General features: G+C 53.0%; 1 protein-coding gene across 1 annotated transcript in view; it reads right to left on the reverse strand.

Moving 5' to 3' along the window:
- LOC104068979 (mucin-5AC) overlaps window positions 1-22,062 on the reverse strand; it is a 53,448-nt gene that overhangs the window by 11,569 nt on the left and 19,817 nt on the right. Inside the window, 9 exon segments of the mRNA XM_054068122.1 lie at window positions 166-340; window positions 1,178-1,401; window positions 1,559-2,765; window positions 2,767-17,813; window positions 19,152-19,358; window positions 19,458-19,501; window positions 20,678-20,819; window positions 21,161-21,289; window positions 21,875-22,031. Coding sequence (XP_053924097.1) covers window positions 166-340; window positions 1,178-1,401; window positions 1,559-2,765; window positions 2,767-17,813; window positions 19,152-19,358; window positions 19,458-19,501; window positions 20,678-20,819; window positions 21,161-21,289; window positions 21,875-22,031 — 17,332 coding nt within the window.

Here is a 22,062-nt window from a genome sequence, read left to right on the forward strand (position 1 = left end):
GAAAGAAAATACGTAGAAGAATAACATGAAAATTAATGTAGACAAAATAATTTAGAAATTGAAGTGAATACACTACAATTTATAGAGCAACTCTAAGAAAACATAATCTGCGCAAAGTTTTGGTTTTTTTCAGAAAAGATTATTCCTTAATCTACTGGTGCTTACATTGACATTCATATCGGTAACAGCAGCCATTTTCATCCGGTACCAATATTGCTGGATATTTATTGGCACAGGTAATTTCCTTTACAGGCGGACATTGCGTCGGAACCACATCTACTTTGTTGTTTCCCTTACAGATGACTTCTGTACAGTTGGATAATTTGTGGCTTTGTCCGGGCTGCAAAATGAACAAAATTTGCTGTGATGGGAGTTTGCAAACAGATATGAACTTTACTCATATATTTAGTTTAATACTGCTCCTTCTCTTCAATTTGTGGTACTAATGATTTGTAATGTTGACCAGAGGTATTCATAATACAGACCATTATACGGAGAATAAGAAACTGTTTTGTTTTCCAAACCTGAAGCAAGAGCTAAAACTCTTCACTGACAATATAAGTTTGTAAATATTGTACGTGATTAAGTGAGGTTTTTCATAAGAAAAAGAAGTGGATAACTTAAATTCAGCTGTTACTTCCTCATGAGGAGCTCTTCTGAGTTTTTGGGTGATGGGTCGTAGGTTAAGGGAACTGATATCCATTATACTAGCTGTGTATACTCTGCTACACTATGAGCATTAACCACTGCTATCATAAAGAAAAAAAAAAGAAAAAAGAATGCAGACAGAAGTGCAAGTAGGAGGGCATGAGAACAGAAAGAGATAACAGCCTCCACAGAAAGTTAATTTTTTCTCATTAGTGAAGAAACAAACTGCACAAGAAAACCTCATCTATTATATAAGTAAGAAGATCTGTTATTTATGCCATTCAGTGCATCAGAAAGCATTTTACAGGCTCTGTAGTAATTATAACAGTTTTATAGCTTGCTTTCTCAATATGAAAAAAGATCATAAAGAAGGCAGTTGCTAAATTTATGTAACATATATTGCTCATCAGTAGGAACACTTATACTGGCAACATACATATTTAAAGTTTATAGACAAAAACTATCCCTTTCTAGTATCAATCTAACATTGATACTGTTTCAACAATCATAGAAGCCAGAAATTACATACCTGTAGGGGAGGGTAAGTAGAAGAAACACAGCCGTGAAAAGGAACTGTTGGAGAGGTGGTAGTCAGAGGAATTGGTGTTGTTATAGTAGACTGTTCAGATGAAGTAGTTGTTAGAGGAGTAGTAACATTACAATTTCCCGTGTATCGATCAACTCTACACGTTGAACTACAGACTGCATAAAATCTGCATCCCTCACTATCCGTTCTGCTGTAAATCAAATCACCTGAAAATAAAATACAGTAAGAACACAAATAAAAAAGAAAGAGCGTTAAAAAACCAAAAATTAAAGCAGTAATAATCACCAAAAAAAACATGCAAACATATAAAAATGAAAAAATGAACAAAAATATATATAAAAAGATTAAAAATTGTAAACTAACCAGGTGAGAAAACACGATCCCCAATTTTACAGAAACAGGGTGTAGATATAGGAGTAGAAGAAGAACTGGTGCTATAAATCACGGCTGTTGAACTAATACTGGTCGGGCTGGAGGGAGTCACGGGGACGGTGGTTAGGCAGTGGCGGTTAGGTCTGCAGCATTTGACGCGGATCTTGTAGTTGAGGCACATCTTAAACTTGCCGGTCTGGTCTTCGTTCTTGCACACCAGTCCATAGTGGACGTCGCACTGCACGACCTGTCCGAGCTGTTGGATGTCAACCTCGGGGTAGTCCTCCGCCTGGCACTGGATTTCCTCGGGATGCTGGCAGACTTCCTTCCCGGCGGCGCGGATGTGCTGGTAGGTCTCAAAGTCTCCCTGGTTGGGCCCCGAGGAGGGGAAGTCGACGTCGAACCACTCGCTCCAGGAGCACTCCTTCTGGCAGGTGCTGGTGGATTGGGTGGTGGTGGCGGTCACGCTGGGCGAGTATGTGGTCGGGGTCGGCGTGGGAGTGGTGGTGGTGGTGGTGGTGGTTTGCGATGTAGTTTCCGAAGAGGTGGGCAGGGTGGTGGAGGAGTAGGGCGTGGAGGTGGAGGTCGTGACGACCGTGGTGGAGGTTGGAATTCTGGAGGTGATGACGGTGGTGGGGCTGGAGGGAGTCACGGGGACGGTGGTTAGGCAGTGGCGGTTAGGTCTGCAGCATTTGACGCGGATCTTGTAGTTGAGGCACATCTTAAACTTGCCGGTCTGGTCTTCGTTCTTGCACACCAGTCCATAGTGGACGTCGCACTGCACGACCTGTCCGAGCTGTTGGATGTCAACCTCGGGGTAGTCCTCTGCCTGGCACTGGATTTCCTCGGGATGCTGGCAGACTTCCTTCCCGGCGGCGCGGATGTGCTGGTAGGTCTCAAAGTCTCCCTGGTTGGGCCCCGAGGAGGGGAAGTCGACGTCGAACCACTCGCTCCAGGAGCACTCCTTCTGGCAGGTGCTGGTGGAGTGGGTGGTGGTGGCGGTCACGCTGGACGAGTATGTGGTCGGGGTCGGCGTGGGAGTGGTGGTGGTGGTGGTTTGCGATGTAGTTTCCGAAGAGGTGGGCAGGGTGGTGGAGGAGTAGGGCGTGGAGGTGGAGGTCGTGACGACCGTGGTGGAGGTTGGAATTCTGGAGGTGATGACGGTGGTGGGGCTGGAGGGAGTCAACGGGGACGGTGGTTAGGCAGTGGCGGTTAGGTCTGCAGCATTTGACGCGGATCTTGTAGTTGAGGCACATCTTAAACTTGCCGGTCTGGTCTTCGTTCTTGCACACCAGTCCATAGTGGACGTCGCACTGCACGACCTGTCCGAGCTGTTGGATGTCAACCTCGGGGTAGTCCTCCGCCTGGCACTGGATTTCCTCGGGATGCTGGCAGACTTCCTTCCCGGCGGCGCGGATGTGCTGGTAGGTCTCAAAGTCTCCCTGGTTGGGCCCCGAGGAGGGGAAGTCGACGTCGAACCACTCGCTCCAGGAGCACTCCTTCTGGCAGGTGCTGGTGGATTGGGTGGTGGTGGCGGTCACGCTGGGCGAGTATGTGGTCGGGGTCGGCGTGGGAGTGGTGGTGGTGGTGGTGGTGGTTTGCGATGTAGTTTCCGAAGAGGTGGGCAGGGTGGTGGAGGAGTAGGGCGTGGAGGTGGAGGTCGTGACGACCGTGGTGGAGGTTGGAATTCTGGAGGTGATGACGGTGGTGGGGCTGGAGGGAGTCACGGGGACGGTGGTTAGGCAGTGGCGGTTAGGTCTGCAGCATTTGACGCGGATCTTGTAGTTGAGGCACATCTTAAACTTGCCGGTCTGGTCTTCGTTCTTGCACACCAGTCCATAGTGGACGTCGCACTGCACGACCTGTCCGAGCTGTTGGATGTCAACCTCGGGGTAGTCCTCCGCCTGGCACTGGATTTCCTCGGGATGCTGGCAGACTTCCTTCCCGGCGGCGCGGATGTGCTGGTAGGTCTCAAAGTCTCCCTGGTTGGGCCCCGAGGAGGGGAAGTCGACGTCGAACCACTCGCTCCAGGAGCACTCCTTCTGGCAGGTGCTGGTGGAGTGGGTGGTGGTGGCGGTCACGCTGGGCGAGTATGTGGTCGGGGTCGGCGTGGGAGTGGTGGTGGTGGTGGTTTGCGATGTAGTTTCCGAAGAGGTGGGCAGGGTGGTGGAGGAGTAGGGCGTGGAGGTGGAGGTCGTGACGACCGTGGTGGAGGTTGGAATTCTGGAGGTGATGACGGTGGTGGGGCTGGAGGGAGTCACGGGGACGGTGGTTAGGCAGTGGCGGTTAGGTCTGCAGCATTTGACGCGGATCTTGTAGTTGAGGCACATCTTAAACTTGCCGGTCTGGTCTTCGTTCTTGCACACCAGTCCATAGTGGACGTCGCACTGCACGACCTGTCCGAGCTGTTGGATGTCAACCTCGGGGTAGTCCTCCGCCTGGCACTGGATTTCCTCGGGATGCTGGCAGACTTCCTTCCCGGCGGCGCGGATGTGCTGGTAGGTCTCAAAGTCTCCCTGGTTGGGCCCCGAGGAGGGGAAGTCGACGTCGAACCACTCGCTCCAGGAGCACTCCTTCTGGCAGGTGCTGGTGGATTGGGTGGTGGTGGCGGTCACGCTGGGCGAGTATGTGGTCGGGGTCGGCGTGGGAGTGGTGGTGGTGGTGGTGGTGGTTTGCGATGTAGTTTCCGAAGAGGTGGGCAGGGTGGTGGAGGAGTAGGGCGTGGAGGTGGAGGTCGTGACGACCGTGGTGGAGGTTGGAATTCTGGAGGTGATGACGGTGGTGGGGCTGGAGGGAGTCACGGGGACGGTGGTTAGGCAGTGGCGGTTAGGTCTGCAGCATTTGACGCGGATCTTGTAGTTGAGGCACATCTTAAACTTGCCGGTCTGGTCTTCGTTCTTGCACACCAGTCCATAGTGGACGTCGCACTGCACGACCTGTCCGAGCTGTTGGATGTCAACCTCGGGGTAGTCCTCCGCCTGGCACTGGATTTCCTCGGGATGCTGGCAGACTTCCTTCCCGGCGGCGCGGATGTGCTGGTAGGTCTCAAAGTCTCCCTGGTTGGGCCCCGAGGAGGGGAAGTCGACATCGAACCACTCGCTCCAGGAGCACTCCTTCTGGCAGGTGCTGGTGGATTGGGTGGTGGTGGCGGTCACGCTGGGCGAGTATGTGGTCGGGGTCGGCGTGGGAGTGGTGGTGGTGGTGGTGGTGGTTTGCGATGTAGTTTCCGAAGAGGTGGGCAGGGTGGTGGAGGAGTAGGGCGTGGAGGTGGAGGTCGTGACGACCGTGGTGGAGGTTGGAATTCTGGAGGTGATGACGGTGGTGGGGCTGGAGGGAGTCACGGGGACGGTGGTTAGGCAGTGGCGGTTAGGTCTGCAGCATTTGACGCGGATCTTGTAGTTGAGGCACATCTTAAACTTGCCGGTCTGGTCTTCGTTCTTGCACACCAGTCCATAGTGGACGTCGCACTGCACGACCTGTCCGAGCTGTTGGATGTCAACCTCGGGGTAGTCCTCCGCCTGGCACTGGATTTCCTCGGGATGCTGGCAGACTTCCTTCCCGGCGGCGCGGATGTGCTGGTAGGTCTCAAAGTCTCCCTGGTTGGGCCCCGAGGAGGGGAAGTCGACGTCGAACCACTCGCTCCAGGAGCACTCCTTCTGGCAGGTGCTGGTGGATTGGGTGGTGGTGGCGGTCACGCTGGGCGAGTATGTGGTTGGGGTCGGCGTGGGAGTGGTGGTGGTGGTGGTGGTGGTTTGCGATGTAGTTTCCGAAGAGGTGGGCAGGGTGGTGGAGGAGTAGGGCGTGGAGGTGGAGGTCGTGACGACCGTGGTGGAGGTTGGAATTCTGGAGGTGATGACGGTGGTGGGGCTGGAGGGAGTCACGGGGACGGTGGTTAGGCAGTGGCGGTTAGGTCTGCAGCATTTGACGCGGATCTTGTAGTTGAGGCACATCTTAAACTTGCCGGTCTGGTCTTCGTTCTTGCACACCAGTCCATAGTGGACGTCGCACTGCACGACCTGTCCGAGCTGTTGGATGTCAACCTCGGGGTAGTCCTCCGCCTGGCACTGGATTTCCTCGGGATGCTGGCAGACTTCCTTCCCGGCGGCGCGGATGTGCTGGTAGGTCTCAAAGTCTCCCTGGTTGGGCCCCGAGGAGGGGAAGTCGACGTCGAACCACTCGCTCCAGGAGCACTCCTTCTGGCAGGTGCTGGTGGATTGGGTGGTGGTGGCGGTCACGCTGGGCGAGTATGTGGTCGGGGTCGGCGTGGGAGTGGTGGTGGTGGTGGTGGTTTGCGATGTAGTTTCCGAAGAGGTGGGCAGGGTGGTGGAGGAGTAGGGCGTGGAGGTGGAGGTCGTGACGACCGTGGTGGAGGTTGGAATTCTGGAGGTGATGACGGTGGTGGGGCTGGAGGGAGTCACGGGGACGGTGGTTAGGCAGTGGCGGTTAGGTCTGCAGCATTTGACGCGGATCTTGTAGTTGAGGCACATCTTAAACTTGCCGGTCTGGTCTTCGTTCTTGCACACCAGTCCATAGTGGACGTCGCACTGCACGACCTGTCCGAGCTGTTGGATGTCAACCTCGGGGTAGTCCTCCGCCTGGCACTGGATTTCCTCGGGATGCTGGCAGACTTCCTTCCCGGCGGCGCGGATGTGCTGGTAGGTCTCAAAGTCTCCCTGGTTGGGCCCCGAGGAGGGGAAGTCGACGTCGAACCACTCGCTCCAGGAGCACTCCTTCTGGCAGGTGCTGGTGGATTGGGTGGTGGTGGCGGTCACGCTGGGCGAGTATGTCGTCGGGGTCGGCGTGGGAGTGGTGGTGGTGGTGGTGGTGGTTTGCGATGTAGTTTCCGAAGAGGTGGGCAGGGTGGTGGAGGAGTAGGGCGTGGAGGTGGAGGTCGTGACGACCGTGGTGGAGGTTGGAATTCTGGAGGTGATGACGGTGGTGGGGCTGGAGGGAGTCACGGGGACGGTGGTTAGGCAGTGGCGGTTAGGTCTGCAGCATTTGACGCGGATCTTGTAGTTGAGGCACATCTTAAACTTGCCGGTCTGGTCTTCGTTCTTGCACACCAGTCCATAGTGGACGTCGCACTGCACGACCTGTCCGAGCTGTTGGATGTCAACCTCGGGGTAGTCCTCCGCCTGGCACTGGATTTCCTCGGGATGCTGGCAGACTTCCTTCCCGGCGGCGCGGATGTGCTGGTAGGTCTCAAAGTCTCCCTGGTTGGGCCCCGAGGAGGGGAAGTCGACGTCGAACCACTCGCTCCAGGAGCACTCCTTCTGGCAGGTGCTGGTGGATTGGGTGGTGGTGGCGGTCACGCTGGGCGAGTATGTGGTCGGGGTCGGCGTGGGAGTGGTGGTGGTGGTGGTGGTGGTTTGCGATGTAGTTTCCGAAGAGGTGGGCAGGGTGGTGGAGGAGTAGGGCGTGGAGGTGGAGGTCGTGACGACCGTGGTGGAGGTTGGAATTCTGGAGGTGATGACGGTGGTGGGGCTGGAGGGAGTCACGGGGACGGTGGTTAGGCAGTGGCGGTTAGGTCTGCAGCATTTGACGCGGATCTTGTAGTTGAGGCACATCTTAAACTTGCCGGTCTGGTCTTCGTTCTTGCACACCAGTCCATAGTGGACGTCGCACTGCACGACCTGTCCGAGCTGTTGGATGTCAACCTCGGGGTAGTCCTCCGCCTGGCACTGGATTTCCTCGGGATGCTGGCAGACTTCCTTCCCGGCGGCGCGGATGTGCTGGTAGGTCTCAAAGTCTCCCTGGTTGGGCCCCGAGGAGGGGAAGTCGACGTCGAACCACTCGCTCCAGGAGCACTCCTTCTGGCAGGTGCTGGTGGATTGGGTGGTGGTGGCGGTCACGCTGGGCGAGTATGTGGTCGGGGTCGGCGTGGGAGTGGTGGTGGTGGTGGTGGTGGTTTGCGATGTAGTTTCCGAAGAGGTGGGCAGGGTGGTGGAGGAGTAGGGCGTGGAGGTGGAGGTCGTGACGACCGTGGTGGAGGTTGGAATTCTGGAGGTGATGACGGTGGTGGGGCTGGAGGGAGTCACGGGGACGGTGGTTAGGCAGTGGCGGTTAGGTCTGCAGCATTTGACGCGGATCTTGTAGTTGAGGCACATCTTAAACTTGCCGGTCTGGTCTTCGTTCTTGCACACCAGTCCATAGTGGACGTCGCACTGCACGACCTGTCCGAGCTGTTGGATGTCAACCTCGGGGTAGTCCTCCGCCTGGCACTGGATTTCCTCGGGATGCTGGCAGACTTCCTTCCCGGCGGCGCGGATGTGCTGGTAGGTCTCAAAGTCTCCCTGGTTGGGCCCCGAGGAGGGGAAGTCGACGTCGAACCACTCGCTCCAGGAGCACTCCTTCTGGCAGGTGCTGGTGGATTGGGTGGTGGTGGCGGTCACGCTGGGCGAGTATGTGGTCGGGGTCGGCGTGGGAGTGGTGGTGGTGGTGGTGGTGGTTTGCGATGTAGTTTCCGAAGAGGTGGGCAGGGTGGTGGAGGAGTAGGGCGTGGAGGTGGAGGTCGTGACGACCGTGGTGGAGGTTGGAATTCTGGAGGTGATGACGGTGGTGGGGCTGGAGGGAGTCACGGGGACGGTGGTTAGGCAGTGGCGGTTAGGTCTGCAGCATTTGACGCGGATCTTGTAGTTGAGGCACATCTTAAACTTGCCGGTCTGGTCTTCGTTCTTGCACACCAGTCCATAGTGGACGTCGCACTGCACGACCTGTCCGAGCTGTTGGATGTCAACCTCGGGGTAGTCCTCCGCCTGGCACTGGATTTCCTCGGGATGCTGGCAGACTTCCTTCCCGGCGGCGCGGATGTGCTGGTAGGTCTCAAAGTCTCCCTGGTTGGGCCCCGAGGAGGGGAAGTCGACGTCGAACCACTCGCTCCAGGAGCACTCCTTCTGGCAGGTGCTGGTGGATTGGGTGGTGGTGGCGGTCACGCTGGGCGAGTATGTGGTCGGGGTCGGCGTGGGAGTGGTGGTGGTGGTGGTGGTGGTTTGCGATGTAGTTTCCGAAGAGGTGGGCAGGGTGGTGGAGGAGTAGGGCGTGGAGGTGGAGGTCGTGACGACCGTGGTGGAGGTTGGAATTCTGGAGGTGATGACGGTGGTGGGGCTGGAGGGAGTCACGGGGACGGTGGTTAGGCAGTGGCGGTTAGGTCTGCAGCATTTGACGCGGATCTTGTAGTTGAGGCACATCTTAAACTTGCCGGTCTGGTCTTCGTTCTTGCACACCAGTCCATAGTGGACGTCGCACTGCACGACCTGTCCGAGCTGTTGGATGTCAACCTCGGGGTAGTCCTCCGCCTGGCACTGGATTTCCTCGGGATGCTGGCAGACTTCCTTCCCGGCGGCGCGGATGTGCTGGTAGGTCTCAAAGTCTCCCTGGTTGGGCCCCGAGGAGGGGAAGTCGACGTCGAACCACTCGCTCCAGGAGCACTCCTTCTGGCAGGTGCTGGTGGATTGGGTGGTGGTGGCGGTCACGCTGGGCGAGTATGTGGTTGGGGTCGGCGTGGGAGTGGTGGTGGTGGTGGTGGTGGTTTGCGATGTAGTTTCCGAAGAGGTGGGCAGGGTGGTGGAGGAGTAGGGCGTGGAGGTGGAGGTCGTGACGACCGTGGTGGAGGTTGGAATTCTGGAGGTGATGACGGTGGTGGGGCTGGAGGGAGTCACGGGGACGGTGGTTAGGCAGTGGCGGTTAGGTCTGCAGCATTTGACGCGGATCTTGTAGTTGAGGCACATCTTAAACTTGCCGGTCTGGTCTTCGTTCTTGCACACCAGTCCATAGTGGACGTCGCACTGCACGACCTGTCCGAGCTGTTGGATGTCAACCTCGGGGTAGTCCTCCGCCTGGCACTGGATTTCCTCGGGATGCTGGCAGACTTCCTTCCCGGCGGCGCGGATGTGCTGGTAGGTCTCAAAGTCTCCCTGGTTGGGCCCCGAGGAGGGGAAGTCGACGTCGAACCACTCGCTCCAGGAGCACTCCTTCTGGCAGGTGCTGGTGGATTGGGTGGTGGTGGCGGTCACGCTGGGCGAGTATGTGGTCGGGGTCGGCGTGGGAGTGGTGGTGGTGGTGGTGGTTTGCGATGTAGTTTCCGAAGAGGTGGGCAGGGTGGTGGAGGAGTAGGGCGTGGAGGTGGAGGTCGTGACGACCGTGGTGGAGGTTGGAATTCTGGAGGTGATGACGGTGGTGGGGCTGGAGGGAGTCACGGGGACGGTGGTTAGGCAGTGGCGGTTAGGTCTGCAGCATTTGACGCGGATCTTGTAGTTGAGGCACATCTTAAACTTGCCGGTCTGGTCTTCGTTCTTGCACACCAGTCCATAGTGGACGTCGCACTGCACGACCTGTCCGAGCTGTTGGATGTCAACCTCGGGGTAGTCCTCCGCCTGGCACTGGATTTCCTCGGGATGCTGGCAGACTTCCTTCCCGGCGGCGCGGATGTGCTGGTAGGTCTCAAAGTCTCCCTGGTTGGGCCCCGAGGAGGGGAAGTCGACGTCGAACCACTCGCTCCAGGAGCACTCCTTCTGGCAGGTGCTGGTGGATTGGGTGGTGGTGGCGGTCACGCTGGGCGAGTATGTGGTCGGGGTCGGCGTGGGAGTGGTGGTGGTGGTGGTGGTGGTTTGCGATGTAGTTTCCGAAGAGGTGGGCAGGGTGGTGGAGGAGTAGGGCGTGGAGGTGGAGGTCGTGACGACCGTGGTGGAGGTTGGAATTCTGGAGGTGATGACGGTGGTGGGGCTGGAGGGAGTCACGGGGACGGTGGTTAGGCAGTGGCGGTTAGGTCTGCAGCATTTGACGCGGATCTTGTAGTTGAGGCACATCTTAAACTTGCCGGTCTGGTCTTCGTTCTTGCACACCAGTCCATAGTGGACGTCGCACTGCACGACCTGTCCGAGCTGTTGGATGTCAACCTCGGGGTAGTCCTCCGCCTGGCACTGGATTTCCTCGGGATGCTGGCAGACTTCCTTCCCGGCGGCGCGGATGTGCTGGTAGGTCTCAAAGTCTCCCTGGTTGGGCCCCGAGGAGGGGAAGTCGACGTCGAACCACTCGCTCCAGGAGCACTCCTTCTGGCAGGTGCTGGTGGATTGGGTGGTGGTGGCGGTCACGCTGGGCGAGTATGTGGTCGGGGTCGGCGTGGGAGTGGTGGTGGTGGTGGTGGTGGTTTGCGATGTAGTTTCCGAAGAGGTGGGCAGGGTGGTGGAGGAGTAGGGCGTGGAGGTGGAGGTCGTGACGACCGTGGTGGAGGTTGGAATTCTGGAGGTGATGACGGTGGTGGGGCTGGAGGGAGTCACGGGGACGGTGGTTAGGCAGTGGCGGTTAGGTCTGCAGCATTTGACGCGGATCTTGTAGTTGAGGCACATCTTAAACTTGCCGGTCTGGTCTTCGTTCTTGCACACCAGTCCATAGTGGACGTCGCACTGCACGACCTGTCCGAGCTGTTGGATGTCAACCTCGGGGTAGTCCTCCGCCTGGCACTGGATTTCCTCGGGATGCTGGCAGACTTCCTTCCCGGCGGCGCGGATGTGCTGGTAGGTCTCAAAGTCTCCCTGGTTGGGCCCCGAGGAGGGGAAGTCGACGTCGAACCACTCGCTCCAGGAGCACTCCTTCTGGCAGGTGCTGGTGGATTGGGTGGTGGTGGCGGTCACGCTGGGCGAGTATGTGGTCGGGGTCGGCGTGGGAGTGGTGGTGGTGGTGGTGGTGGTTTGCGATGTAGTTTCCGAAGAGGTGGGCAGGGTGGTGGAGGAGTAGGGCGTGGAGGTGGAGGTCGTGACGACCGTGGTGGAGGTTGGAATTCTGGAGGTGATGACGGTGGTGGGGCTGGAGGGAGTCACGGGGACGGTGGTTAGGCAGTGGCGGTTAGGTCTGCAGCATTTGACGCGGATCTTGTAGTTGAGGCACATCTTAAACTTGCCGGTCTGGTCTTCGTTCTTGCACACCAGTCCATAGTGGACGTCGCACTGCACGACCTGTCCGAGCTGTTGGATGTCAACCTCGGGGTAGTCCTCCGCCTGGCACTGGATTTCCTCGGGATGCTGGCAGACTTCCTTCCCGGCGGCGCGGATGTGCTGGTAGGTCTCAAAGTCTCCCTGGTTGGGCCCCGAGGAGGGGAAGTCGACGTCGAACCACTCGCTCCAGGAGCACTCCTTCTGGCAGGTGCTGGTGGATTGGGTGGTGGTGGCGGTCACGCTGGGCGAGTATGTGGTTGGGGTCGGCGTGGGAGTGGTGGTGGTGGTGGTGGTGGTTTGCGATGTAGTTTCCGAAGAGGTGGGCAGGGTGGTGGAGGAGTAGGGCGTGGAGGTGGAGGTCGTGACGACCGTGGTGGAGGTTGGAATTCTGGAGGTGATGACGGTGGTGGGGCTGGAGGGAGTCACGGGGACGGTGGTTAGGCAGTGGCGGTTAGGTCTGCAGCATTTGACGCGGATCTTGTAGTTGAGGCACATCTTAAACTTGCCGGTCTGGTCTTCGTTCTTGCACACCAGTCCATAGTGGACGTCGCACTGCACGACCTGTCCGAGCTGTTGGATGTCAACCTCGGGGTAGTCCTCCGCCTGGCACTGGATTTCCTCGGGATGCTGGCAGACTTCCTTCCCGGCGGCGCGGATGTGCTGGTAGGTCTCAAAGTCTCCCTGGTTGGGCCCCGAGGAGGGGAAGTCGACGTCGAACCACTCGCTCCAGGAGCACTCCTTCTGGCAGGTGCTGGTGGATTGGGTGGTGGTGGCGGTCACGCTGGGCGAGTATGTGGTCGGGGTCGGCGTGGGAGTGGTGGTGGTGGTGGTGGTGGTTTGCGATGTAGTTTCCGAAGAGGTGGGCAGGGTGGTGGAGGAGTAGGGCGTGGAGGTGGAGGTCGTGACGACCGTGGTGGAGGTTGGAATTCTGGAGGTGATGACGGTGGTGGGGCTGGAGGGAGTCACGGGGACGGTGGTTAGGCAGTGGCGGTTAGGTCTGCAGCATTTGACGCGGATCTTGTAGTTGAGGCACATCTTAAACTTGCCGGTCTGGTCTTCGTTCTTGCACACCAGTCCATAGTGGACGTCGCACTGCACGACCTGTCCGAGCTGTTGGATGTCAACCTCGGGGTAGTCCTCCGCCTGGCACTGGATTTCCTCGGGATGCTGGCAGACTTCCTTCCCGGCGGCGCGGATGTGCTGGTAGGTCTCAAAGTCTCCCTGGTTGGGCCCCGAGGAGGGGAAGTCGACGTCGAACCACTCGCTCCAGGAGCACTCCTTCTGGCAGGTGCTGGTGGATTGGGTGGTGGTGGCGGTCACGCTGGGCGAGTATGTGGTCGGGGTCGGCGTGGGAGTGGTGGTGGTGGTGGTGGTTTGCGATGTAGTTTCCGAAGAGGTGGGCAGGGTGGTGGAGGAGTAGGGCGTGGAGGTGGAGGTCGTGACGACCGTGGTGGAGGTTGGAATTCTGGAGGTGATGACGGTGGTGGGGCTGGAGGGAGTCACGGGGACGGTGGTTAGGCAGTGGCGGTTAGGTCTGCAGCATTTGACGCGGATCTTGTAGTTGAGGCACATCTTAAACTTGCCGGTCTGGTCTTCGTTCTTGCACACCAGTCCATAGTGGACGTCGCACTGCACGACCTGTCCGAGCTGTTGGATGTCAACCTCGGGGTAGTCCTCCGCCTGGCACTGGATTTCCTCGGGATGCTGGCAGACTTCCTTCCCGGCGGCGCGGATGTGCTGGTAGGTCTCAAAGTCTCCCTGGTTGGGCCCCGAGGAGGGGAAGTCGACGTCGAACCACTCGCTCCAGGAGCACTCCTTCTGGCAGGTGCTGGTGGATTGGGTGGTGGTGGCGGTCACGCTGGGCGAGTATGTGGTCGGGGTCGGCGTGGGAGTGGTGGTGGTGGTGGTGGTGGTTTGCGATGTAGTTTCCGAAGAGGTGGGCAGGGTGGTGGAGGAGTAGGGCGTGGAGGTGGAGGTCGTGACGACCGTGGTGGAGGTTGGAATTCTGGAGGTGATGACGGTGGTGGGGCTGGAGGGAGTCACGGGGACGGTGGTTAGGCAGTGGCGGTTAGGTCTGCAGCATTTGACGCGGATCTTGTAGTTGAGGCACATCTTAAACTTGCCGGTCTGGTCTTCGTTCTTGCACACCAGTCCATAGTGGACGTCGCACTGCACGACCTGCCCGAGCTGTTGGATGTCAACCTCGGGGTAGTCCTCCGCCTGGCACTGGATTTCCTCGGGATGCTGGCAGACTTCCTTCCCGGCGGCGCGGATGTGCTGGTAGGTCTCAAAGTCTCCCTGGTTGGGCCCCGAGGAGGGGAAGTCGACGTCGAACCACTCGCTCCAGGAGCACTCCTTCTGGCAGGTGCTGGTGGATTGGGTGGTGGTGGCGGTCACGCTGGGCGAGTATGTGGTTGGGGTCGGCGTGGGAGTGGTGGTGGTGGTGGTGGTGGTTTGCGATGTAGTTTCCGAAGAGGTGGGCAGGGTGGTGGAGGAGTAGGGCGTGGAGGTGGAGGTCGTGACGACCGTGGTGGAGGTTGGAATTCTGGAGGTGATGACGGTGGTGGGGCTGGAGGGAGTCACGGGGACGGTGGTTAGGCAGTGGCGGTTAGGTCTGCAGCATTTGACGCGGATCTTGTAGTTGAGGCACATCTTAAACTTGCCGGTCTGGTCTTCGTTCTTGCACACCAGTCCATAGTGGACGTCGCACTGCACGACCTGTCCGAGCTGTTGGATGTCAACCTCGGGGTAGTCCTCCGCCTGGCACTGGATTTCCTCGGGATGCTGGCAGACTTCCTTCCCGGCGGCGCGGATGTGCTGGTAGGTCTCAAAGTCTCCCTGGTTGGGCCCCGAGGAGGGGAAGTCGACGTCGAACCACTCGCTCCAGGAGCACTCCTTCTGGCAGGTGCTGGTGGATTGGGTGGTGGTGGCGGTCACGCTGGGCGAGTATGTGGTCGGGGTCGGCGTGGGAGTGGTGGTGGTGGTGGTTTGCGATGTAGTTTCCGAAGAGGTGGGCAGGGTGGTGGAGGAGTAGGGCGTGGAGGTGGAGGTCGTGACGACCGTGGTGGAGGTTGGAATTCTGGAGGTGATGACGGTGGTGGGGCTGGAGGGAGTCACGGGGACGGTGGTTAGGCAGTGGCGGTTAGGTCTGCAGCATTTGACGCGGATCTTGTAGTTGAGGCACATCTTAAACTTGCCGGTCTGGTCTTCGTTCTTGCACACCAGTCCATAGTGGACGTCGCACTGCACGACCTGCCCGAGCTGTTGGATGTCAACCTCGGGGTAGTCCTCCGCCTGGCACTGGATTTCCTCGGGATGCTGGCAGACTTCCTTCCCGGCGGCGCGGATGTGCTGGTAGGTCTCAAAGTCTCCCTGGTTGGGCCCCGAGGAGGGGAAGTCGACGTCGAACCACTCGCTCCAGGAGCACTCCTTCTGGCAGGTGCTGGTGGATTGGGTGGTGGTGGCGGTCACGCTGGGCGAGTATGTGGTCGGGGTCGGCGTGGGAGTGGTGGTGGTGGTGGTTTGCGATGTAGTTTCCGAAGAGGTGGGCAGGGTGGTGGAGGAGTAGGGCGTGGAGGTGGAGGTCGTGACGACCGTGGTGGAGGTTGGAATTCTGGAGGTGATGACGGTGGTGGGGCTGGAGGGAGTCACGGGGACGGTGGTTAGGCAGTGGCGGTTAGGTCTGCAGCATTTGACGCGGATCTTGTAGTTGAGGCACATCTTAAACTTGCCGGTCTGGTCTTCGTTCTTGCACACCAGTCCATAGTGGACGTCGCACTGCACGACCTGTCCGAGCTGTTGGATGTCAACCTCGGGGTAGTCCTCCGCCTGGCACTGGATTTCCTCGGGATGCTGGCAGACTTCCTTCCCGGCGGCGCGGATGTGCTGGTAGGTCTCAAAGTCTCCCTGGTTGGGCCCCGAGGAGGGGAAGTCGACGTCGAACCACTCGCTCCAGGAGCACTCCTTCTGGCAGGTGCTGGTGGATTGGGTGGTGGTGGCGGTCACGCTGGGCGAGTATGTGGTCGGGGTCGGCGTGGGAGTGGTGGTGGTGGTGGTTTGCGATGTAGTTTCCGAAGAGGTGGGCAGGGTGGTGGAGGAGTAGGGCGTGGAGGTGGAGGTCGTGACGACCGTGGTGGAGGTTGGAATTCTGGAGGTGATGACGGTGGTGGGGCTGGAGGGAGTCACGGGGACGGTGGTTAGGCAGTGGCGGTTAGGTCTGCAGCATTTGACGCGGATCTTGTAGTTGAGGCACATCTTAAACTTGCCGGTCTGGTCTTCGTTCTTGCACACCAGTCCATAGTGGACGTCGCACTGCACGACCTGCCCGAGCTGTTGGATGTCAACCTCGGGGTAGTCCTCCGCCTGGCACTGGATTTCCTCGGGATGCTGGCAGACTTCCTTCCCGGCGGCGCGGATGTGCTGGTAGGTCTCAAAGTCTCCCTGGTTGGGCCCCGAGGAGGGGAAGTCGACGTCGAACCACTCGCTCCAGGAGCACTCCTTCTGGCAGGTGCTGGTGGATTGGGTGGTGGTGGCGGTCACGCTGGGCGAGTATGTGGTCGGGGTCGGCGTGGGAGTGGTGGTGGTGGTGGTTTGCGATGTAGTTTCCGAAGAGGTGGGCAGGGTGGTGGAGGAGTAGGGCGTGGAGGTGGAGGTCGTGACGACCGTGGTGGAGGTTGGAATTCTGGAGGTGATGACGGTGGTGGGGCTGGAGGGAGTCACGGGGACGGTGGTTAGGCAGTGGCGGTTAGGTCTGCAGCATTTGACGCGGATCTTGTAGTTGAGGCACATCTTAAACTTGCCGGTCTGGTCTTCGTTCTTGCACACCAGTCCATAGTGGACGTCGCACTGCACGACCTGTCCGAGCTGTTGGATGTCAACCTCGGGGTAGTCCTCCGCCTGGCACTGGATTTCCTCGGGATGCTGGCAGACTTCCTTCCCGGCGGCGCGGATGTGCTGGTAGGTCTCAAAGTCTCCCTGGTTGGGCCCCGAGGAGGGGAAGTCGACGTCGAACCACTCGCTCCAGGAGCACTCCTTCTGGCAGGTGCTGGTGGATTGGGTGGTGGTGGCGGTCACGCTGGGCGAGTATGTGGTCGGGGTCGGCGTGGGAGTGGTGGTGGTGGTGGTTTGCGATGTAGTTTCCGAAGAGGTGGGCAGGGTGGTGGAGGAGTAGGGTGTGGAAGTGGAGGTCGTGACAACTGTGGTGGAGGTTGAAGTTCGCGGGGTGGTGACGGTAGTAGCTGGCTGTGTTGTTGATCTGTAAGTTGTTTGTATCTGTGTTGTTTTTTGTGTTGTAGTTCTTCTATGAATGTATTGTGTTTCTGGTGTAGTTGTTGATATTGTAGATATTTTATGCTTAGTGTGTATGATTGGTGTTGTCGTTAATTCTGTTGGTGCTGTACTTGGGGCTGTTGTAGAAATTGTAGTTGTTTTCATTTTTTCTGTAGTTTTATGTGTTGGTATTATCGGCCCGCATGGTACAGTTATATTTTTACAGCATTTAAATCTTAATTTGTAATTATAGCATATAGGTGGTAGTTGGTCTTTGTTGTAGCATTTCAAACCTTCTTCTGTATTGCAAGTGATGTGTTGCTCTAGGAGTTGATAAGGTGTATTTGGGAATCTTACTGCTCTGCATTCTACTTCCTTTCGGTTTTCACAGACTTTGTATCCCTTTTTTTCAATGTTCTGAATTGTATCAAAATCTCCATCATCATATCCAGACCCTGGGTAGTAGGCATCATACCACATTGACCAGTGACATTCTTCTTTAATGCAAAGAGGAGTTGTCGATAGAGAAGTGATGACAGGTGTCGTTTTAGAGGTGCTTCTTGTTGTTTCTGTAGTAACTGAAGTTGTGAATGTTGTACTTTCGGAAGCTGTAGTAAGTGGTGATGTAGAAGTTGAAAATGATGTTGTTTCTTCTGTTGAACTTGATGTTTCTGTGCTCTTAGTTACAGTTGCAGTAGGTGTTGATGTGCTGAAATATGTTGTGGAAGAGCATGGTACAAAATGACAGCATAGGATTCTGATTTCATAGTTGTTGCACATTGTTGAAATTTGATCTTTGTTGTAACATATGAGTCCAGCTGTTTTACTGCATTCTACTTCTTGGCCAAGGTCTTTCAGTGGTGTATCGGGGAATTTCTCTGCTCTGCATTGAACAGCCCGTGGAGCTTTACAGACTTCATAACCCTTAGCTCTCAAATCATTAAAGGTTTCAAAATCTCCACCATTGTAGCCAGGGGTTGGCAGACTCCCATCATACCATTCTGACCACTCACAGACTTCATGAACACATACCGATGTAGTTGGTGATACTGTGAAAGAGAAAAAAGATCAGACCATGAAACTTAGAGTAAATTCCTGTATACTTTTTTTTTATTATATGCATTCAAATTTTTTCCAAGGTTCTTTACTTGCATTTTGAGCCTGCAGTGCATCAGTTTAGTATACTTACAATTTAATATGATGTGAAAGAGAACCATTTATTTAATTTACTGAAGTGCTTGGATCTGTCACTTCCCAAGAGTATACCAATTACCTTCCACAAAGTGCTGAAATAAGTCTCTGGTTTATTACATGCGCATTTGGGAGGGAAAAAAAATCTCATTATTTTGGGGGTTGTTTCAGTGTAATTGCTTGCTTGGTTTGTATCTTGTTTCAATTATTAATGATGTCTCCACAATGTCAAAGCCCTGATTCAAATGCAATGAAAAGAACAACATTTAGTCTATGCATTGAGGTTCATTGGTACTTCATTTTTCCAAATGAATTGACTCCTTGTGTAATATGCTGCACTCTTTGCTCCTCCATTTAAAGTAAAAGATATCTAAGGCAGCATTATTAGCACCTATACTCTTTGTACTCTAGCTCTGGTCTTAAGAGACCATTTATTGGTTGGAGAGCAGTCCACAAGCCTTTGTAGGTGGTTTCATTGTGAAATGTCTGGAAAATGGCTAATTAATTCCAGCAGTGCTGGTGATTTCTGTGATTTCAAAAACTGTAGTTCTAGATTTTATACTGAATACTTATTTCATTACATGGCCACACAGCATGTGCCCATAGTAATTAGAGATTAACAACCTGAAGAATGCTGAACAGGAATTCTAGAAATGAAAATTTTAGTATCTCAATGCCAATATCCAAGCAATCTACTTAGTACTGTAAATCTAAATACCATGAAGCCTACCAGGAATTTTATAGAAAGTAAACATTTTATAATTTAATAGGAAAGATAATGAATTATTCTTTCACTAAAAATTGGGTATAGAAATAGTTACAATATTCCAGGTACAGAAATAGTTACCATTACAGACAATAGCTCTAATACTGTTTTTTTTTATGAATATTAGCATAATATTCATAAAAAATAATTTTATGAATATTATTTATGAATATTCGCTATGAATATTAGCAAAATAATAGTATCAAACTAATGTTCAGTGGTTTCCATTTGTTTCAGAAGTTGTTTTATTTTCTATGTTTATTTCCTAGTATTAATTTGGTTACTGAATACTGACTGAAACCAAATGCTAAAAAAAATGAAACACTGTCATTTATTTTGAGGTTATTTTACTTCATTTATCTTACAAGTGTAGGCATGGGTTTACTCACTAATGAACAGAATATGCGCTTATGGGCTATAAAAGATGTACCTGTGGAAATAGTGGCAGGCGGTGTAGTGCTGAAGTGAAACGTTGTTGCTGTTGTGGGTGATGTTGAGATTGGACATTCATAGACAACCCTGTCAAGTGTTCCATTGGGACCACAGGTTGCGACAATACATCCTCCTGTGCCATCTGTAGTATTGTAGACCACATCTTTGTAGTTGTATTTCCTCTCCTCATAAATGCAGACACATTCTGTAAGTCAAGAGAGAGTGTTATTCCTTGGTATTTAAAACACAGAGCAGAGTACCTCAAATGTATCCTACTCAAATAAAAACAACTTTATCAACATACCATATTCATCATATTTGCATTTTTTGCCATGATTTGTGCATTCACTGGAAAAGAAAAGAAAAAGGGAGATGAAGAATGTGAATATCTTGGCTCACAACAAATTTATTGTTTTGTTTCTTTTCTATCAATCCTTTGCTATTCGTTGTGTGGTTAAATGTAGAAATACCCTATCTTCTCTGAGTTAGATATTCAGTTCTGCTGTACAAATTCAGGCTAGATAAGATCACTCAGTTTTCTGTCAAGAAAGGCAACTCTTCCATGCCAGCATGCTAAGCATGCAGTATCCTTATCAATGTTTCGGAGGCTGGGCAAAGATGGAGGAGGGGTGATTTGAAATGTTCTTATATCCCTGCTAGGCATGCTAATTTTTTAGAAGAGGAAGTGCAGTGGAAGTATTACTTGAGAAAGGATCACTGTGTAACAGATTTCGAGGTTGTCTACAAAGAGACTTTCCACCTGACTTCCAAAAGACTTTAAAATGCATTCTGTTTTTAAAGGGAATTTATCTATTATTTGTCAAGAACTGAATCTTGATATATTTATTTAGAGTGAGTGGGGGCATCTGTATACTGAAAAAACTTTACTAAATATAGATCTGCATTTAATGGGTTAGGTTTAGCGCTGTCAATGACACAGACGATGCAGGCAAAACTGTCTGTGAATGCAAAACATGCCATGAAAGTTTGGTTAGCTCAGATGGGCTTCATGCTAAGCTCTTTATGCTAAGCTTGCGCCATCTGGATGCACTGCTTACAGTATTCAAATGTAGCTACTTTGAAGGTATCTTAGGACAGTTGTTTACTATTTTGCAACTAGTTCTGCTAACTTTGTGCTATCTGATAGAACTCTTAGCAGCACTCATCTCAACATGTCATCAATTGGTTTGTCTAACTTCCAAATAATGTCACATAATGATTTTAGGGATATTGTAATAAAAATTCTCCCACTATTGCTGTAACTATTATTATTTTTATTTGGTTTTACTTCATTTAATAATGATAATAACAATAATTTAGGAGTACTTTATCAAGAATAAAAATTAAGTTGTAAATAATGCCCTCGATGGTAAAATGTTACACCATGTCATCATATAAGTTTCAGGAAATGGAAGAAAATTAGACATTATTCATCAGTTCCTTTTGGCAAACAAAAACTTAATGCATGCTGAATTATGCTCCACAGCTGTAAACTCAACATTGAAAAATTTTTATTAATCTTACCATGATTGACAATTCTGCTGTGAAGGCATCTGCATTCCTGGTTTGTAATTTTTTCCATTTTCATAGCAGCCACAATTAGGAACACAAGTCATGGATTCTTCATCAAAATAGGGCTTATTCTTTGGACAATGTGGATAGCAGCCTGCAATAAACAATTAGTTATGTTGACACTAGGCCTTTCATAAGTAGAAGTGATGCGATACTCTGCTTATATGTGCTTTCTCCAAGTTATCCCATATGGTAAGGGGAATTTCAGATTCTGTTATTGTTGCTCCTTTGATTGCACATTAAGCCTTGAAGCATTTTGTTCTCATCTCCACTCCAAACAAGTTCACGATCCATTACGGAGTAAGACACTATTAGAAAATATCTTCATATAATTTATAATATAAACGTGTCATATACTGAGTATTATAAATTTTGTTAGTCATAATACACTTTAGCTTTTTATAAGTAGAATGGGATATGCATAATTATGTTTACCTTCCAAACCTCGCAACTCATGAAGGCAGTTTCCACTTGGATTATTGCAGGTCTTCATACAAGGGGCTCCACATGGCTTGTAGTGCCACTCACATTCTCCTTGTGGATTGTAGTAATCGCAGAATAGAGCTAGAAGAAGGAGAAATGACAGAAAAAGACCTTTGATATTTTCACTCTACAGTCTTTCAGTTTTACTGGATAAAAATGTCATGTGTTCAGTGTAATCACGTAGGTGGTGAACAGTATATTGTTTTATTTCGAATTTAATACAATTGTTACGTTTCTACCACCTTTTGAAAACGCTAATGTTATAATGCTTAGGACACAATTACACATTAATCATGAAAGATCATTGAGTCACTGATTTTAGCTAGTATGCACTAATATTTATTGAGATTAAGCCTCATGTAGACAGGCGGGAGTGTAACATAATGTTGTAGATTATCTGTTGTGTATCATCATTGACTAGTTAGTCACACACTATTCATACCACTGCTATAGTTACTATCCATGGTTTAATTTTAAGAAGTCAGCTTCTGGTGATTTATGCAACTTGCATGGTGGGGGTTCTGGCTGTTTTTAGAATATAGCACTGCCTCTAACAAATACAATTTTATCCTTCTTTCTTTCTTTATTCTATGTGGTTTCCTTTTTTTCTTCTGTGGTTTTTTTTCCCCTTTGAAAACCTTCAAAAACTAGTAGAGTGAAACTTACGACAAATGGATGGGGTTCTCCATGAAATGCAGATGTCCAGCTCATTGCACGCTTGAGCATAGGCAGCTACTGCTGTACAGAAACATTCACAGTCTCCTCCAGTGTCACAGGCACAAGCATCATCCACGCATGCTTGATAATATTCATTTGGCTCAACCTGTTGGAGGAAACATTTTAGTATTTCTTTC

This window comes from Cuculus canorus, chromosome 5, assembly GCF_017976375.1.
Source record: "Cuculus canorus isolate bCucCan1 chromosome 5, bCucCan1.pri, whole genome shotgun sequence".
NCBI classification, from domain to species: domain Eukaryota; kingdom Metazoa; phylum Chordata; class Aves; order Cuculiformes; family Cuculidae; genus Cuculus; species Cuculus canorus.